This window comes from Chrysemys picta, chromosome 15, assembly GCF_011386835.1.
Source record: "Chrysemys picta bellii isolate R12L10 chromosome 15, ASM1138683v2, whole genome shotgun sequence".
Classification (NCBI taxonomy): Eukaryota; Metazoa; Chordata; order Testudines; family Emydidae; genus Chrysemys; species Chrysemys picta.
The window spans coordinates 21,319,287-21,336,502 of record NC_088805.1 but is presented as its reverse complement, the minus strand read 5'-3'; the positions used below and the strand labels follow the sequence as shown (position 1 = coordinate 21,336,502).

At 39.8% G+C, this 17,216-nt stretch overlaps 1 protein-coding gene across 8 annotated transcripts in view; it reads left to right on the top strand.

Moving 5' to 3' along the window:
* The window catches only part of SFSWAP (splicing factor SWAP), a 104,662-nt gene that overhangs the window by 48,364 nt on the left and 39,082 nt on the right, over window positions 1-17,216 (top strand). For all 8 annotated transcript variants that reach the window (XR_010592892.1, XM_008163473.4, XM_008163471.4 and 5 more), the window contains one exon: window positions 8,930-9,163. Coding sequence is in view for 7 of the 8 variants with exons in the window: in XM_008163473.4 (XP_008161695.1) it covers window positions 8,930-9,163 (234 nt within the window). In the remaining variant the exon portion in view is untranslated. The remainder of the gene's footprint in view (window positions 1-8,929; window positions 9,164-17,216) is intronic.

The following is a 17,216-nucleotide window of genomic DNA, read 5'->3' as shown; positions in this document are numbered from 1 at the left end:
GGTAGCTATCCCACAGTGCATGTAGCCGAGTGGAATTTTGGGTTGGGCTTGCAATGCTTTCTGGGACCAAAACATTGTTGCAGATGGTGTTAGTCTCCCATGATGCACTTACCTTCCTCCCTCCCTGAAATCAACAGCAAACAACCCAAGTCTTTTTCGCGCCTTTTTTCATAAGCCTGGGTTACACGTGTGGACACCATAGCACAATAAGCATGGACCCCGCTCAACTGTACACTTTCTGTGAGCATTACAAACACCTCGCGCCTTATCCTGCACTATTTACACAGCTGACACAGGAGCTGCTGCGCACAACCATGTGATGCCACACAAGCAGCCCTGCTGGAAGACATAGTGGAGCAATTCGCAGTTGCTGGCAACAGTCACACGTCATCTTGAAACAGTGAAACAAACACTGACTGGTGGGACAGCATTATTATGCAGCTATGGGATGATGAGCAGTGGCTGTAGAACTTTTGAATGTGTAAGGCCACTTTCCAGGAACTGTGCAGTGTGGAGAGCTTTCCCCAGCTCTGAAGTGCAGCAATACTAAAATGAGTGCTGCTCTGACAGTGGAGAAGTGAGTGGCAATATCTCTGTGGAAGCTTGCAACGCCAGACTGCTACTGGTCAGTGGCGTGGGTGAGGGGGTATCTATTTGGAGTGGGTAAACCTACCGTGGGATTTGTTCTGATCCAAGTTTGCAGGGCCATCAACAGACTTCTGCTAAGAAGGGTAATGACTCTGGGCAATGTGCAGGACATAGTGAATGTTTTGCCGTGATGTGGTTCCCTAACTGTAGTGGGGCGCTAGACCGAACGCATATCCCTATCTTGGGATCAGATCACCTTGCCAAAGAGTACATAAACCGAAAGGGGTACTTCTCAATAGTGTTGCAAGTGCTGGTGGATCACGGGCTGTTTCACTGACATCAACGTTGGATGGTGGGGAAGGTACAGGACGGGACGTGTGCTTCTTTAGGAACACAGGTCTATTCAGAAAACTGCAAGCAGGGACTTTCTTTCCAAACTGCAAAATTGCCATTGGTGATGTTGAAATGCCAATCATGACCCTGGGAGACCCAGCCTACTCCTTGCTTCCATGGTTCATGAAGCTGTACACAGCCTGGACTGCAGTAAGGACCCGTTCAACCATAGGCCGAGCAAGTGCAGAATGGTGGTTGAATGTGCCTTTGGACATTTAAAAGGTCTCTGGAGTTGTTTGATTACTAGGTTAGACCTCAGTGAAAGCAATATTCCCATTGTTGTTGCTGCTGGCTGTGTGCTCCATAATATCTGTGAAACAAAGGGAGTAAAGTTTCTGCCAGGTGGGGGGGTTGAGGCAGATCGCCTGGCAGATGACGTTGAGCAGCCAGAAATCAGGGCATTAAGAAGAGCACATAGAGGGGCTCTGCGTCTCTGTGAGGCTTTGAAACCCAGTTTCAGCAATGAGCCAGAGTAATGTGACACTTATCTGTGTTGTTCCTTACCAAACTATTCCCTCCAGTGCATTTTCTCCCTTGTAAACTCCACCCCCACCAACCACCATGTGTTGAATGAATAAAGAACCTTTTCTCTTCAATCCGTTAAGTTTTTTTATGCACACAAACACACAGAGATAGCAAAGAATAGTAAGTTAACCTGGGGCAAAAGGGCTGATAATATTGTAGTGGGGAGGGGGTCAGACACAAGGAAAGCCTCATAGAACGTTTGGAGGAGGAGAATGTAGAACTGCGCAATGATGGCAGCAGAGGGAATCTAGCATCCAGCTGCCTTTTTTGAACCTCAACCAGACGAATCAACATGGCTGATTGCTCCTTCATAATCCACAGCATCTCTTCCTGCATGGCATGCTCTTGTTCCCTGCATGCTCTCCTGTCCTCCCTGTCCATGTCCAGGTTCTCAGTGTAATCCTCCATGCTCTGAGCTACGTCTTGTCACTCTCAGAGGCACGCAGTGACTCATTAAACATGTCCTCCTGAGTCGTCTTTTTCTGCCTTCTAAACTGGGGAAGTCTCTGTCCCTTTGTGGAGGATGTGCTGATGGACAAGGTTTCAGCTGCAAGGTATGCAAAGCACAAGGGTAGCATTGACAGTTCATACATTGTTTCTGGCACAAGGTCAATTTTTTTTTTATTAAAAATACACCCCTCAATGTACTTCACTTCAAACCACAACGTAATCACAACTGCTGGCTATTGTAAGAGTCGGTTTGCTGCTCCAGCCATGGTGAGTAAGGCCGTGGAAGCATGGGCGAGAGGTCTTGCACTGCTGCTTTTGTGAAGACATGGTTGGGATCACAGGTTGGAACTTGAGAAAAGCCCACTTCCCCGAGCAACCAGGATGGTGCTTGAGGACAGGCACCAGTGTAATGCCCCCCTAAATAGTTTGTTTTTTATAAAAGCGGCACTGGGTTGAGGGGGAATGGAGACAAACAGGAAGACACCACCCCCATCCCTTTTTTTCAATGCTGTTTGCAATATACGGTCAGCCTTTCCAACCACAACCAGGGCACATGTGGGAAAGTGTGATTGTGTGGCCCAGATTTAATCAAATAGGGCAGATTACATGCTTGAATTGTTTGTGGTTTAAGGGCTATCATTGAAAATTTCCCCCATATCCCATGGGTAACCTTATGCAAAATCACTCTCCTGGGGGTAACAGAGGCAGCAAGGGAGCAGATGCTGCAAGCGTCTGGGTACAGACCTGGTCCTTATGCTGCAATGATGCCAGCAGAGTTAATACTGGAGTGGCGCGGGAAAGTGTCCTAACATGGTGGACAAAATAAGGCAGCCCTTCCCAGAAACCTTCTGCAAAGGATTGCAGAGTACCTTCATGAAAGCTTCCTAGAGATCTCCATGGAGGATTCCCAGGCCATCCCTGTGCACATAAGCAGTGTTTTTCAGAGAGCACCTTCTGTGTAGCTGGAGTGGCCACCGATACCCACCTCACCTACTTTTTTATTCAGATTAAACATAAATAATAGCATGTAACCTCTACAGTTTGATTGGAAATGTGTACTCACCAGAGGTACCTTCCCCAGCATGACACTCCGCCACCAACTGGTCCTGTGAGGGGATATGCTCCAGGGTTAAAAACAGTTCTTGGCTGTTGGGAGAATGGATCCTCTGCTTGCCTGCCTCACATTCTTATAGTCATCATCATTAACAGTGTCCTCCTCGTTGTTGCTTGAGGTCGCCGGGGCTCCTGGGAGGTATCTGTGGAGTGTTTTGGGGTAGTGGTGGGGTTGCTGCCAAGATTAATATGCAGCTCCTCATAAAAGGGGCATGTCTGTGGGACAGAATCGGAAAGGCTGTTTGTCTCCCTTGTTTTCTGGTACGCTTGCTGGAGCTCCTTTATTTTCACACGGCACTGCTGCGTGTCCCTGGTGTAGCCCTTCTCTCCCATGCGAGCTTGGCATAGATGTCTGCATTTTTTCTGCTGGATCGGAGTTCTACATGCACAGATTCTTCTCCCCACACAGCAATAAGATCCACCACCTCCTGTGTACTCCATGCTGGAATGCTTTTGCAGCCTTGAGTCTCCGTGATCAGCTGTGCTGGTGAGCTCGCCACACTGGTCAAACAGGAAATGAAAATTCTCCAGAGCGGTCACAGTGGAGCACTGTGGGACACCTCCTAGAGGCCAGTTGATTCGAATTATACAACGCAGTCATGTCAACTCGTGGATGTCGAATCAAGTGCTACACCTCTCGCAGAGGTGGAGTACAGAAGTCGACTTTACAGGCCACTTAGGTCGGCAGAAGGGACTCGGTAGCGTAGACACATACGTTATTAGATTGACTTAATGTGGCTTATGTCAACCTAAGTTTGTAGTGTAGACCAGGCCTGAATCTGAGTTCACATTCCTCTTAACCTGATTTGTGCCTGCAATAATAACTCAAATTTGTGGATGGTTTGTGCGTTGGCAAAAGGAAGACTACCCTTATGAAATGTTCTCTCCCCCCATTGGTATCTATTATATATTACCAACTTTTTCTGTACAAGAAACTGTACTGAATTGTTTTATGCAGAATAAGAAAATGCAACTAGCCTCAACAATTCTAATGATTGAAACAGTTTGTATCTCTCAGGATTAGTCTATTTCAGATGTCTACTGTTTGACAATAAATAGCATAGAATTTTTAATGAATTGAGTTATTCAGCACTAGACCATATTTTTATATGGTGAGTGTTTGAACTTAGTGGAACCTTATTTTTGCCATTGCTAAGCAATTTAAAAATATAAGGACATAAAATCTGTTTTGTTTAATAATTGAAAGCACTGGGCAAAATAGAGTTGGATAAAACAGAATCTTTAAGACTTCTGCCTGATTATTTCATCTGGAAAATGCTGTAGTCTAGTTGAAGCTGCAAATATTGGAAGTATATTGAGGTCACTTTCCACAATTACTTATCTCTTCATTTGCTGCAAGAAAAAGCCTTGCTGAAGGAGAAGTCTATTTAATGCTAGATGAATTTTCTGCATGTGAGATTTTTAGCAGTTTGAGGACAATTGGGAAGATATGTTTATGACCAACCTTGCAAAGTCAGCTAATGGAGTTGAAGTGCACCAACTCTGTGTGGTAGATGTATTTCCATTCAAGGGCCTGTTTCCTGGGCAGTTGGCATCCATTTACTTGATTTATTGGGAAAGGAAGCAAAAAATTATTTCCCCCCTCTTTTTACAGTTTACTGCAAAGATAAAAGCACATTAGATCATAATTGTCTCTTGTTTTGTTGACATGACTCTTAAATTGTTTAACATGAATTATTTCTAATGTACAATTTAGTAATCTTGTTTAGACAAGATTTCTGAGCCTCCACATGATTTATGCTAAGCAAATGGGCAAATAGAACAACTAAACTTCTGTCATTGACTTCTAGTGTCCTTAAAGGAAAAATCTTAATCCAAGAGTAGAGCAGATCATGAACCACAGAGGTCTTCAGAAATCTGAAGTCCTTGGGGTAATTAAAGACATTACACAATCGTCTTAGTAAGAACTGGGCTTTTGAAAATTTCTCTTCCAGTAGATGCCAAAGGGTAGATATCAAATCCAACCTTAGAACCTTGGGGGCTAGAGGGAAGAGAAACAATGTATGGCGGAGAACACCTTCCATCTCCATACCAAAGTCCTTTAACAGGTAGCAAGTCTCGGACCTATGCAGACAACCCCCTTTCTTCCAGAGGCTCCAGGTAATTATTCCTATTGACTTTTCCCTTCCCTCTTTTAGCACTGCTTCCCTTCCAGAGCTTTCTGAGCTCCCATTGGGAACCTAGATCCCTTGGTCTTTTCAGGGCGCCACAGTCACCTCCACTCCAGGTCTGTCCCAGAACTAATTTATTCAGATCTGCGTCTTTTACCCCAGACCAAGTATGGATGAGTTCCTGTCCAACTACCCAGAGAGCACCTCTGCCACTGTCTGCCTCCCTAAGCAGATCCACTTAAAATCCAAAGTGGCTTCAGGAAAAAGCCGTAAAGATGTCCATGTGGTCCAAAGACCATCATGTGGCCCCAGTCCCTCCAGTGAGGAATGACTAGCCCCTCCTTCCCCACTGACAGGACCAACCCACCCCGTTCATCTAGGTCCTGTCCTTTCTAACATCTGCTGTTTCCCTTTTCCATTCAGAGCCAAGTCTAACAGATTTTTCGAAACTGGACATTCTCAAACTGTTCTATAGCATAGATCAGAAACTAATAGAGAAGTGGTTCTCAAACTTCAGCTATGGTCTGCAGACTTATTTGTCATTGTTAAAGCCTCTGCCATTCTGTGAGAGATGGCACTTTCTGCCAGTTATAGCCTAGTCCAGAACTTTCTTTAGGAGTATGTATACAGACCAGCTGGGAGTGTGCTGCCCAGCATAGGTAGACAGACACAGGTTAGCTCTGCCTGAGCTACTGTGCTAAAACTAGCAGCGTAGCCACAACAGCACAGGTAGTAGCTCGGGCCGACTATCTGGGTATGTACCTGGATGAGTAGCCCAATCCGCCACCTGTTGTGCTGTGGCCACACAGCTATTTTTAATGCACTAGCTTGAGCACAGCTAACCTGTGTCTATCTACCCATGCTGGGAAGCATGCTCCCAATTGCAGTATAGACATATTCCAAGAGAGTTCTGGACTGGATTACATAGCCCCTTAAGAAAACTAAGGATTTTTTTTTTAAACTAAGGCCATGTCTACACTTATAGTTCTACAGTGGCACAGCTATACCAATACATTCTGCCATTTGGTCACACTAAATGTAACCTAAGTATAGAATCCCTAGAATTGTAGATATAGTCAGTAGAATTATAGATACAAAATACTTTGGTTCATGCACAAAATATCAAGCTCGTCTGATCCAAAAGACCCACAGAATGACCTGCACAGAACTCTACTTACATTTCTTGGAAGGGTAAGAGAAGTTCAGATCGTGGTAAGGTCAGCTCATATTTCTGAAGAATCTGGGTCTTCCAGATCTGATTTGAGACCGACTCTATATGGCAGATATTTCTTTCCCATTATCGATACCATTTTAAACTTCAGCATTCTGTTCTATAAAATGTCCTGTTTTGCCCAAATGACAAGTAGAAATTGCATGCTATTTCCACTTTTCAGTATTTTGAGTATACTAAAGGTGTATATTCAGTATTATTCTATTTGTAGAGTGCTATACTGTTATGGAAAAAACTATTCCATGTGAACTTTTTCATTTGCCTTGGAATTTTATCTTTACTTTTTTAGCATATCAGTTAGATTCTTGTTAAAACAAATCTAAGCATCTGAAAATGTTTGCCTCTTAGCAAAAAGAGTTTTCTGTCTATAACTTACTTGTTTATTTCTCAGTAATTTTCATTGGGAAATTCCAACAAAGGGTTAATGAAAGTTTGTGTGCTCCATTGGCCTCTTGTCCATGTGTTTTTATAATATTTTTTCAACCTGTGACTTGTAACTTTTTATACAATTGATCCAATGGATGACTGAGGGCTTGTCTACACTGCAAATAACAGCGCTGCAACTTTCTCGCTCGGGGTGTGTGAAAAAACACCCCCCTGAGCGCAGCAAGTTGCAGCGCTGTAAAGTGCCAGTGTAAACAGTACCCAAGCACTGGGAGCCATGTTTCCAGCGCTGGGAGTGACCCCCCTCATTGAGGTGGGTTTTTTTAAGAGTTCTGAGAGAGCTCTCTCCAAGCGCTGTGCAGCGACTACACAAGGCACTTAGTGTTGCCAGTGTAGACTAGCCCTGAGTGTTTTCCTTCTGTCAAACCTGGCAGCAGGTCAGAAAAGGCAGCTCAACAAGTAGCAGATAAATACTAAACTGATGTCTTTTCATTGAAGTTTGAGCTAAATGAACATAAGAAAGGTCATGCTGGGTCAGACCAGTGGTTCATCTAGCCCAGTATCCTGTCTTCTGACAGTCGTCAATGCCAGCCAGGTGCTTCAGAGGGAATGAACAGAACAGGTAATCATTGAGTGATCCTCTGTCGTCAACTCCCAGCTTCTGGCAATTAGAGGCTAGGGACACCCAAAGTTTGGGGTTGCATTCCTGACCATCTTTGCCAATAGCCACTGATGGACCTATTCTCCAAGAACTTATCTAATTCTTTTTTGAACCCCATTACAGTTTTGGCCTTCACATCTTCCCCTGGCAATGAGTTCCATAACTTGACTGTGCACTGTGTGAAGGATTACCTCCTTATGTTTGTTTTAAACATGCTTCCTATTTATTTCACTGGGTAACCTCTGGTTCTTGTGTGAAGGAGTAAATAACACTTATCAGTACTCATTTTCTCTACATCATTCATAATTGTACGGACCTCTTAGGTGTCGCTTTTCCAAGCTGAAAAGTCTGTCTTTTTAATCTGTCCTCATAATGATTTAACAATAGTGTAGTGTAGTTATTGCCTTCTACAGGCCATTTTTATACTGAGATTGAAATTTAGTAACTACTTGTTTGCTTCAGTTTTAAGGTGTCAAGTTGTATGAAATGCAGAGGAGGAATGTATTTTTACCCCCATGCAGCAAGGGTTGTAAGATGTAAAGTAAGAAAGCACAGCCTATAATACAGGGGTCGGCAATCTTTCAGAAGTGGTGTGCCGAGTCTTCATTTATTCACTCTAATTTAAGGTTTCGCATGCCAGTAATACATTTTAACGTTTTAGAAGGTCTCTTTCTATAAGTCTATAATATATAACTAAACTATTGTATGTAAAGTAAATAAGGTTTTTAAAATGTTTAAGAAGCTTCATTTAAAATTAAATTAAAATGCAGAGCCCCTCCCGGACCGGTGGCCAGGACCCAGGCAGTGTGAGTGCCACTGAAAATCAGCTCACGTGACGAAGGCGGCACGTGCGCCATAGGTTGCCTACCCCTGGCCTAATACTACAGATCTAGATGTCACAAGCATTTCCAAGCTTCATGAATGTATTTTTAAAGTTCTCTTTATTTCAACTGTAGCACACAATGTATAAATCATGCCTAACCTTAAACAATAGAATTATTTAAGAGTGTAGAAAACATCAGCATGTGCTGGTCTTAAGCACTCAAAAGCTGAATACTAGTTTTTGCAAGGAAGAGATTATATAAACAATGATTATTATTTTTTTGACCAGATATAAAAATTAACTTTAGTTTTATTTAACTTTTTTTGTGATGAATACTGAAAACAGCATGTAAATGCATCTCTAATGAGAAGGCTGAGCAATTTATAGAAGCAGCTAGAAAACATTGGCAGGGGGGGAAATGATCAGCCATTTTCCCTTTCCCCAGAGTAGTGTGTACTGCTAACAGCACACTGTGTTTTGGGCAAGAGGATTATAAAAATGGGGCAGTCATGTTTCATCTTTCAGAGTTTAATCTGCAGAGGTGGTAATTAATTAAGCAGAAGAATTTAACCTGCTTTCCCCAGTAGTGCTAGTGATACGTAAAAGTGTTACTCTTTTTTATCCAACAGCATCATTTGCTCCAATAAGCTTTGCAATCAAGGCCAAAGAAAATGACCTCCTTCCCTTGGAGAAAAACCGTGTTAAGCTAGATGATGACAGTGATGAGGAGGAGGAAGAGGGCAAGGAAGGCCAAGAGAATACTAGCAGCTCTTCAAATATTAATCCAACACTCGCCGCTCCCTGTACTGCTGCCGAAGAGAAAAAACCTCAGCTTACCCAAGAGGAGTTGGAAGCCAAACAAGGTATGCTGAATAATACTGAAAATGATAAATTGTCTAAAGTAGTCTGAATTTTTCAGACCTCAAAAGCATTGTAAATAAGACTTGGTTTTAGTTATTTTGGATCTTAACTATGTTTTCTGTTTTTGAAAACATTTTGAATCACTGTTCTCTCTACTTCCCCTGCTAATCTCACTTAAATACAGGTTTCAGAGTAGCAGCCGTGTTAGTCTGTATCCGCAAAAAGAACAGGAGTACTTGTGGCACCTTAGAGACTAACAGATTTATTAGAGCATAAGCTTTCGTGGACTACAGCCCACTTCTTCGGATGCATATAGAATGGAACATATATTGTATGTATATACATGTGTATATATATCTCCTCAATATATGTTCCATTCTCTATGCATCCGAAGAAGTGGGCTGTAGTCCACGAAAGCTTATGCTCTAATAAATTTGTTAGTCTCTAAGGTGCCACAAGTACTCCTGTTCTTCACTTAAATAGACTTCCAATACATTGCTGTTGTCAGTTTAGATGGTAAGGAATCAAGCTGGCATCCCTACCAGCAACAAATTAATACACTGGAGCAGAGTGACTTTATTAGTCCATATTATATTTCTTTGTTTTGATTACAGCTCCTGAGTGAAATGTTAAACTTTTAGTTTTAAGGCTGTATTAACATGTATGGACGTAGCTTTCTCTGTAGAACCCTTAATGCTGCCAGCTTTCTTCCAGTCATGTATCATACTCATACTCTCTAAAGACATGTTGCTCTCTTGTCACTGGTGTAATGCATTGCTATAAGCTTCTGCCTGTTGCTCTGTTATTTTGTGTGTTAGGGGGCAGAGAAGAGTTGAATGAAGTGATCATTTAAGGGGATCAGACACCCTCAAGCCATTTCACATTAGATGTTAATTTTATAAATGTGAAGATACTAGCAATGTGTATGAACAAAACATTGATGTAGCTTGTTTTTAAAACCTTGCTTTTATATACATGTCAGTATTCATGGTCACTTATATCTTTTTATCCTGCAAACAAATATTGCTGCTTCAGAAAATGTATCATGGAATCATTTAATAGCATATCCTTTTTGCATTATGCATTCTACTCTACGGCAATGATGCATATCTGTCACAGATACAAGGTTTTTGATATAGTAACTAATAAATATGAACATGGAATACAATTGTTTAACAACAAAAATTGTGTACCACATAGAAAATGTTAGCCATTAAAAGAAAATACATACCAAAAACTTGACACGGAAAAAATATCCATCCAGCATCTGTGTAGAATGCAGGAAATCATAGTGGAAACTGAAAATGACTATACAAAGTGCTATGAGATTCACACAATACTTTAAAACTTTTTTTCTCTAATCATTAGTGAATGTTGCTTATACCAGTTGTATGTTTAAAAAAAAAAAGCGGGGGGGGGAGGGGCAAGCTGCAGAGTTTATGTAAAATTTGAGGAGCATTGGGTATAAAGAGGGTTCAGGGTCAGTGCTACACTGTGGATGTGGTTTGTTTTTGTTTTTTGCTTGGATTATTACTTTTAGCTGAGAATAGACAACTGGATTTCTAGTGGCATGTTTCATTTTTCATGGCTGGCAAAGGTACTTAGAGAATATGATAGGTGATCTTTTATTCTGTATTTTTAACTGCAAAAATATCATTAAAATAGTATTTTGGAACGATGCATCTTTCCCCAGCACAGACTCCACGAGATACGGTGCAACCTGGAAGAGAAAAGATTCTTATGGCAGGAGGTCTAACTGCTGTGGCTTCTAGTACAAACCCACAGCATGTAAATATTTATGCCATATGTTACAGGTCATGATATTTAAAATATATATTTTAAATCCTAATTTGTTATTATACATACAAAGTTTGTCTCTATTTTATCAACCTATTTCAATGCATCTTCTATTGTTGAATCTGTAGTAGTCTAATCCTTATCTTTGAGTGTATTTTATTTTAATTGAAAAAAGTCAGTGATCACCTTTAATGTGCATGAGAAAAAGTGTATTTACTTTTTGTGGATATGAAGACTATTTTCACATATAGGAATGAATTATATTCATCTAGCTTTTTTCTTTATACAAAGTCTAATTTGGTTTTGATCTAAAGAAAATGTCTCAGTAGAAGCAAAGCACTGTAAAGTCTCTCAAGAAATGGGTTTCGCCCCTTATAAAAAGTGATTAAGCAACTACATTTCTACACTAAAAATCACTTTTATTTTGTAATCTCATAATTAACAAATGCAGTTAAATTACCATTTCATTTGTAGAATATCCTTGAATGTATAATAGTAATGAAGATGATAGCTCAGACTTGCATTTGGCTACTTTAAAAGGTTGTCAGTACATATTTATATAAAGCTTTTCCAATTAAACATTTCAAGTGTACAGGATATTCCCAGACACCATTTGGTGGTCCCGTATATGCATTATGTGATGATTTTCCAACTGCTTATCAATCAATGAAAATAAAACTTTCATCCAGACCAACTTTGGTTGAAGTATATAACAGGGGTGACCAAACTTACTGGCCCTCCGAGCCACATATGACAATCTTCAGAAGTTCAAGAGCCAGAGCGTGCCCCCCTTCCTGCAGGGCAGAAGTCCTGAGACACCCCTCCCCACTGGGTAGAAGCCCCTACCCCACCACCCCGCTGCAAGCCTGAGTCCCGAGCTCCCCACCTTCTAGTAAATGGAGAATGGGGAGGAGGTGTAGGGGCCGTACTTTAACAGTAAAAGAGCCGCATGTGGCTCACGAGCTACAGTTTGACCACCCCGATTATATAATCTGTTTTTTCAAATTACAGCTATAATATGCACTTTGGTCCCACATGTTTTGTAGACAATATTCCTGATCTAAATGAACATTAAATAAAAATTATAATAAATTATTCCCTATGAAGAATAATTTGAAAAGTGTAATTACATTAAGGATTTGCACAGTGACTAAAAAATTAGTGCATCATTCAAGTCATGTATTTTCTTGATGTTTTAAAACTTTTCTCTATGTATACCTCAAGATGATTTTGCATGGTGCTTTACAGAAATTCTTTGCGATTTATGGTACAAACCACAAAGAATTTATAATATAAATGAGAAAAACACAGGAAATAAAAAAGGAGCAGGATAAAGATTCCAACAATAAAGGTGTGCATGTGAAGTTTGCAAGTTTTTTTGGTAAGACTAGAAAGGTAAAGCCATATTTCGCTAGTGGAGGTCACTGGCTGTACAAGAGGGTGAGTTTTGAGGATATATTACAAGGAGAGTGGGGATGCATGCTGAGAAGAGGGAGGCTGTTACAAGCAGAGCGGCCTCTGGGGAAAGCGTGGGCAGCCGAAGAAAGACAAAGGGAACAAGAAGCCTAGAAGAGTCAGCAGAGCACAAGACGGACTAGGAAGAAACAAGGAAAGAATTGTAAGCAGATGCAGTCTTGAGAAGGCCTTTAAAAGTGAAGGTGAAGGGTTGGAACTCTATGTATACAGAAAGCCAGTGAACAGAACAATAGGGATGTGACATGGTCAGGGTCATGAAATTAACATTATTTTAGATGGTTGAAAGGAGTTGGGCAGGGTTGGAAAGGAGGATGTTAGTAAACTTCTGACTACCATATACATGAAAACGATGTGTGTGTGTGTGTGTATATATATATATATATGTGTGTGTGTGTGTGTATATATAAATACATGTTAACAGTTGAATAAAATTAAAATTTACATATTTCCACAATACAGTGAAATATGGAATTATAATTTGTCAAAGACTGTATCTTAAATTCATAACACTAGAAACTATAGAATATGTATGTTGCCTTTCCCTTTGCCTGACTGTGCTTTGTTACTATGGCAGAAAGATGCAAAGGCTCAACCTAAGTATTTTTTGAAAAAAACTTTTTTTTAGTGGAATTATTTATCAGAAGATTTATATGAAATCTTCCCAGTTAAATTCCAGGTGAGTATTTTTGGTTTGGCAGGTTAATGAAACTAGTAGAGGCTGAACTATGTAGTAATTGTAGGTGAGGGAAAGTTGCTAGATGTTATCGTATTCCAGAGGAGTTCTTCTTTGCTTGTCTTTTGGCCAGATAAAATATATTTTTAATATACACCTCTACCCCAATATAACATGAATTTGGATATAACACGGTAAAGCAGCACTCCGGCAGATCAAACCAAGTTAAATATAACACTGTTTCACCTATAACGCAGTAAGATTTTTTTTTTTTGGCTCCCGAGAACAGCGTTATATCGGGGTAGAGGTGTATTTACTAATATTGATAAACATGTAAGTTTTTGGAAAGAGTAACCTTTCATTTAAAGGAGCAGCAGTCTGAATTTAAGAAAATATGGTCATCTTTCATGGGACCCTCTAGCATTTTTTAATTGAGACAAGAATTTTAAAAGGAGAATTATTCTATAACTAATAGGTATTGATACTTTGTTAGAAGCAGTCAGTATGCTCAAACTCTGCTGGTTACATGTTATATCAGGGCCGGCTTTAGGCCCCGCGCCTTAGGCACCTTTTTAATTTTTTTTACTCACCCAGCAGCAGTCCGCTCCAGGGTCTTTGGCGGCATTTCGGCGGCGGGGAGTTGTTCAGTGCCGCGGAAGACGCAGAGCGGACTCCACCCGCCCTCCGCTGAAGTGCCGCCGAAGACTTGGACCGCCGCCGGGTATTCAGATCGAGTCCTAAAGCCGGCCCTGTCTTACATTATAAAGAGGGTTTTCTGTAAGATTTCTAAATCTGTGTGAGAGTTACTGGTTTAAATACCTAAATATGTTTTTCTGCTAATAAAAACTAATTGTTCTGAATCCTGTAGAATTAATTTTGCCAGAGTTCAAAGGTCTGTGACTTTCCTATTTTGAGACAGTGAAATATACAGTTGATATATCTGTTTATAAAATGTGAAATGGAGAAATGTATCACTCCAACTCAATAAAGAGGCAATGGCAATATAAATTACATTGCAGGTCTTAATTAGTAGTCATTTGCAATTTGTCTATTATCCTGTTTAAAAGTATGTATTTAATGATTTTAAGGTTACTTGAACAGAATAAGTGGTTTAATCAGGATACTTTTGTAATCATAGCACATTATCATAGTGTGTTTTGCTTAATTTCCTTTGAAGGAATAATAATAAAAATCTATAATTCCTAATAGTCAGAAGTACTTTGTGTTCCTGCAGGTAGTAAACAAGAGTTCTTTGAAGAATAGTTGCTCAATAATACCTAAGAATTCTTAGTGAAAGTATAATTCTGTAGTTAACATTGTAACTTAATTTTCGTTAAACCTTTTTTGTGATGTCTCTTTCCCCCCTCCGCTCTCCAATTTAATTTTCGCATGGGCATATTGACCTGAAATTTCTCAGATTGTCTCTAGCCAGAAGAGTTTTATGGCAAACTGATGCTATTTTGAAAAGGTATTTTGGAGATGTGGGATTTTATTTTTATTTTTTTAAAAGTTACGCTTTTCCCATTTGAAACCTCTTTTTTTCAAAGTAGTATTTAAAAAGATAATCTAAAAACAAAATAATTATTTAAAATATTTTTCTCACCAAGCATCAGTAGGAACTCGCGCATATTGAGAACAGCTATAAAGGTAGGCAGAAACATCTAGCATTAGTAGCTAGAACTTTCTAGAAGCTCCATCATGTCTTGGCTGATATTTATAACTTGATTGGTCAAGTCAATAGCGCTTGAAAAGGCCAAATGCCATGTAGCTCTGGTTCAAGGGATTTGGAAGAGCTTCTGACTCTCCTGGTGGAGCTTGTAAAGTCATCACTGTATCTGCTTGAAAGAACTCTCATGTTTTCCTGATTAATTGAGGAATTACATCATCAAATATGCATCCGAAGAAGTGGGCTGTAGTCCACGAAAGCTTATGCTCTAATAAATTTGTTAGTCTCTAAGGTGCCACAAGTCCTCCTGTTCTTCTATCATCAAATAGCTGCTTATTCATCATTTCTGGACAGAACTTTTTATGCAAGAATAAACCCGCAGAGAATTGTTCAGAAAACACGTATGCACTGCAGTATGAACTACCTTGCATCACTAATTATAATATGAAATAGAAACACATTCAGGTTGCTTATTGACAAAATATTTGATATATTGCCTTCATAATAATGTATCCACTAAAAGTCTTCCCCAGCAGAGATCTTTAAACTGGAGTTCTCTTTCAAGATAGATGTATTATAAACAAAAAGATCCTCAGAGCATTTTAGTTGAACAAAAGCACTTAACTCTAAATCATCTGAGTTCCAAATATTTAAGATTCAACTCTGACCTGATTAACCTACATATCTACTTTACTCCATATACATTTCCCTGTCTCTTTGCTTGCTGTGAGCAATCACCAACTTTCACATACTGGCTACAGACCCAATTCCTTTTGGACTGCCAGCCCATCAAGAGCCAGAGATATTAATTTCTTCTCACATCTTTGTCTCCACACAGAGATTAGAGGTAAAGTCTTCCCATTGCTCATCTTAATGCTGTGATGTAAAGATCATGGTGCCCTCTTGTACCTCAACCTTTAGATAAGGACCTGAGGAGAAAAAACACCCCTTTTACCTTTCTATAAATTGGATAACTTACTTTCCCTCATCTTCCTTCTTTATACAGACTACAAATCTCTCATGCACCTAATACGATTCGGAGATTTTTCTCTCCATATACATGCCAGATATACACATCGTTACCCCATTCACTCTTCATCTACTTGGTGCAAATGTGAGAACACTACATCTGTTGGAACAGGCTTGGGACCTTGGTTCTTCCTCATGGATGCCAGCATGTGTGTAGAATATGTTAGATTTTCATTTCTTTCAAACGTTTCTGAAAGTTGTAGCTATGCACACATATATCCCAGTTAGGTTGACAAAGAGCAGGAATGCAAGTTGAATTAATATTGTTCTGGAACGATAGTTTGAAATTAACTGTCATATAGTATTTTCTGAATTAATATTTAGTGTTCTCTGTTCTAGTAAGGTTTGTTTTGTTTAACATATATACATTTCCAGCTTTAAGTCTCAAAGGTATATTTTCTCTGGGAATTCCCTATGGTCTTCAGGTATAAAGAGATCTTATTTAAATGTTCAGTTATTGTGAAATTAGCTCCTTTGTGTTTTTTATCTCTTCAGAATCTTGATGAAACTTGTACAGAGTTGAAATAATCCAGTTAATTTATAGGCCAACATTTGAAAATATCTTGATGTAGAGGATAGTTTTTATACAATAAACAATCTACTGTAGATGAAAAATTGCTGTTCAGATTTTCCTTTTATCAAAAAAAAAATTGAAAGAATATATATCTTGCCCTTCTCTCCTAGAATATTAAAGATGATACATCTGCACTTGAAAGTAAATTGATGGTATATTTGCAGTTAAATGGGGGGGACATGTTTATATTTTGCTAGGTGTGAAACATACATCATATTTAGTGGGGTTATATATAGAGTGTGTAACTTGTTGATTGTCAAAGGGAGCCACTTTCATAATGCTACAGAAAAATAATTCTCTAGGGTCATGTCCTAAACTCCACAGTTACAACGGTTGTACTTCTGAGAAGGGCTGTTGGGGATCTTGCAGGACAGGAAGTGATGTAAATGAGAATGAAGTTGAACTCTTGGGAATATCCTCTGAGTAGATAAGAGAAACACTTCTTTAAAAAAAAAAATAATAATAAAAATCTAATCTAAACTTCATGCTTAAGAAGAAAAATTCCCTCCTTCCCACTCTCCCTTCCACAAGGTGGCTGTGCTGGGCTGTGAGCATCAGCTCCCCTTCTGTCTCCAGCTTGAGACGTTTTAGGGAAGAAGGGAATGGATAGGCTTTCACTCCCTAGGACGACTCTTCAAATCTTGCATTTAGAAGTGGGGGAAGGGTTTTTATCTGAGCTTAACCATTTAGTATAAAAAGCAGTCTACATTTAAAATGGTAGCAGCAACACAAAGCCTTGTGCTGCCACTGAATATGTATGTAAATGGGGTGAGGAATGGCAGGAAAAGGATTAGTATCCCTACGCAGGTTAGGTGGTTTTGGGCCCACCTCTCTTCTTGT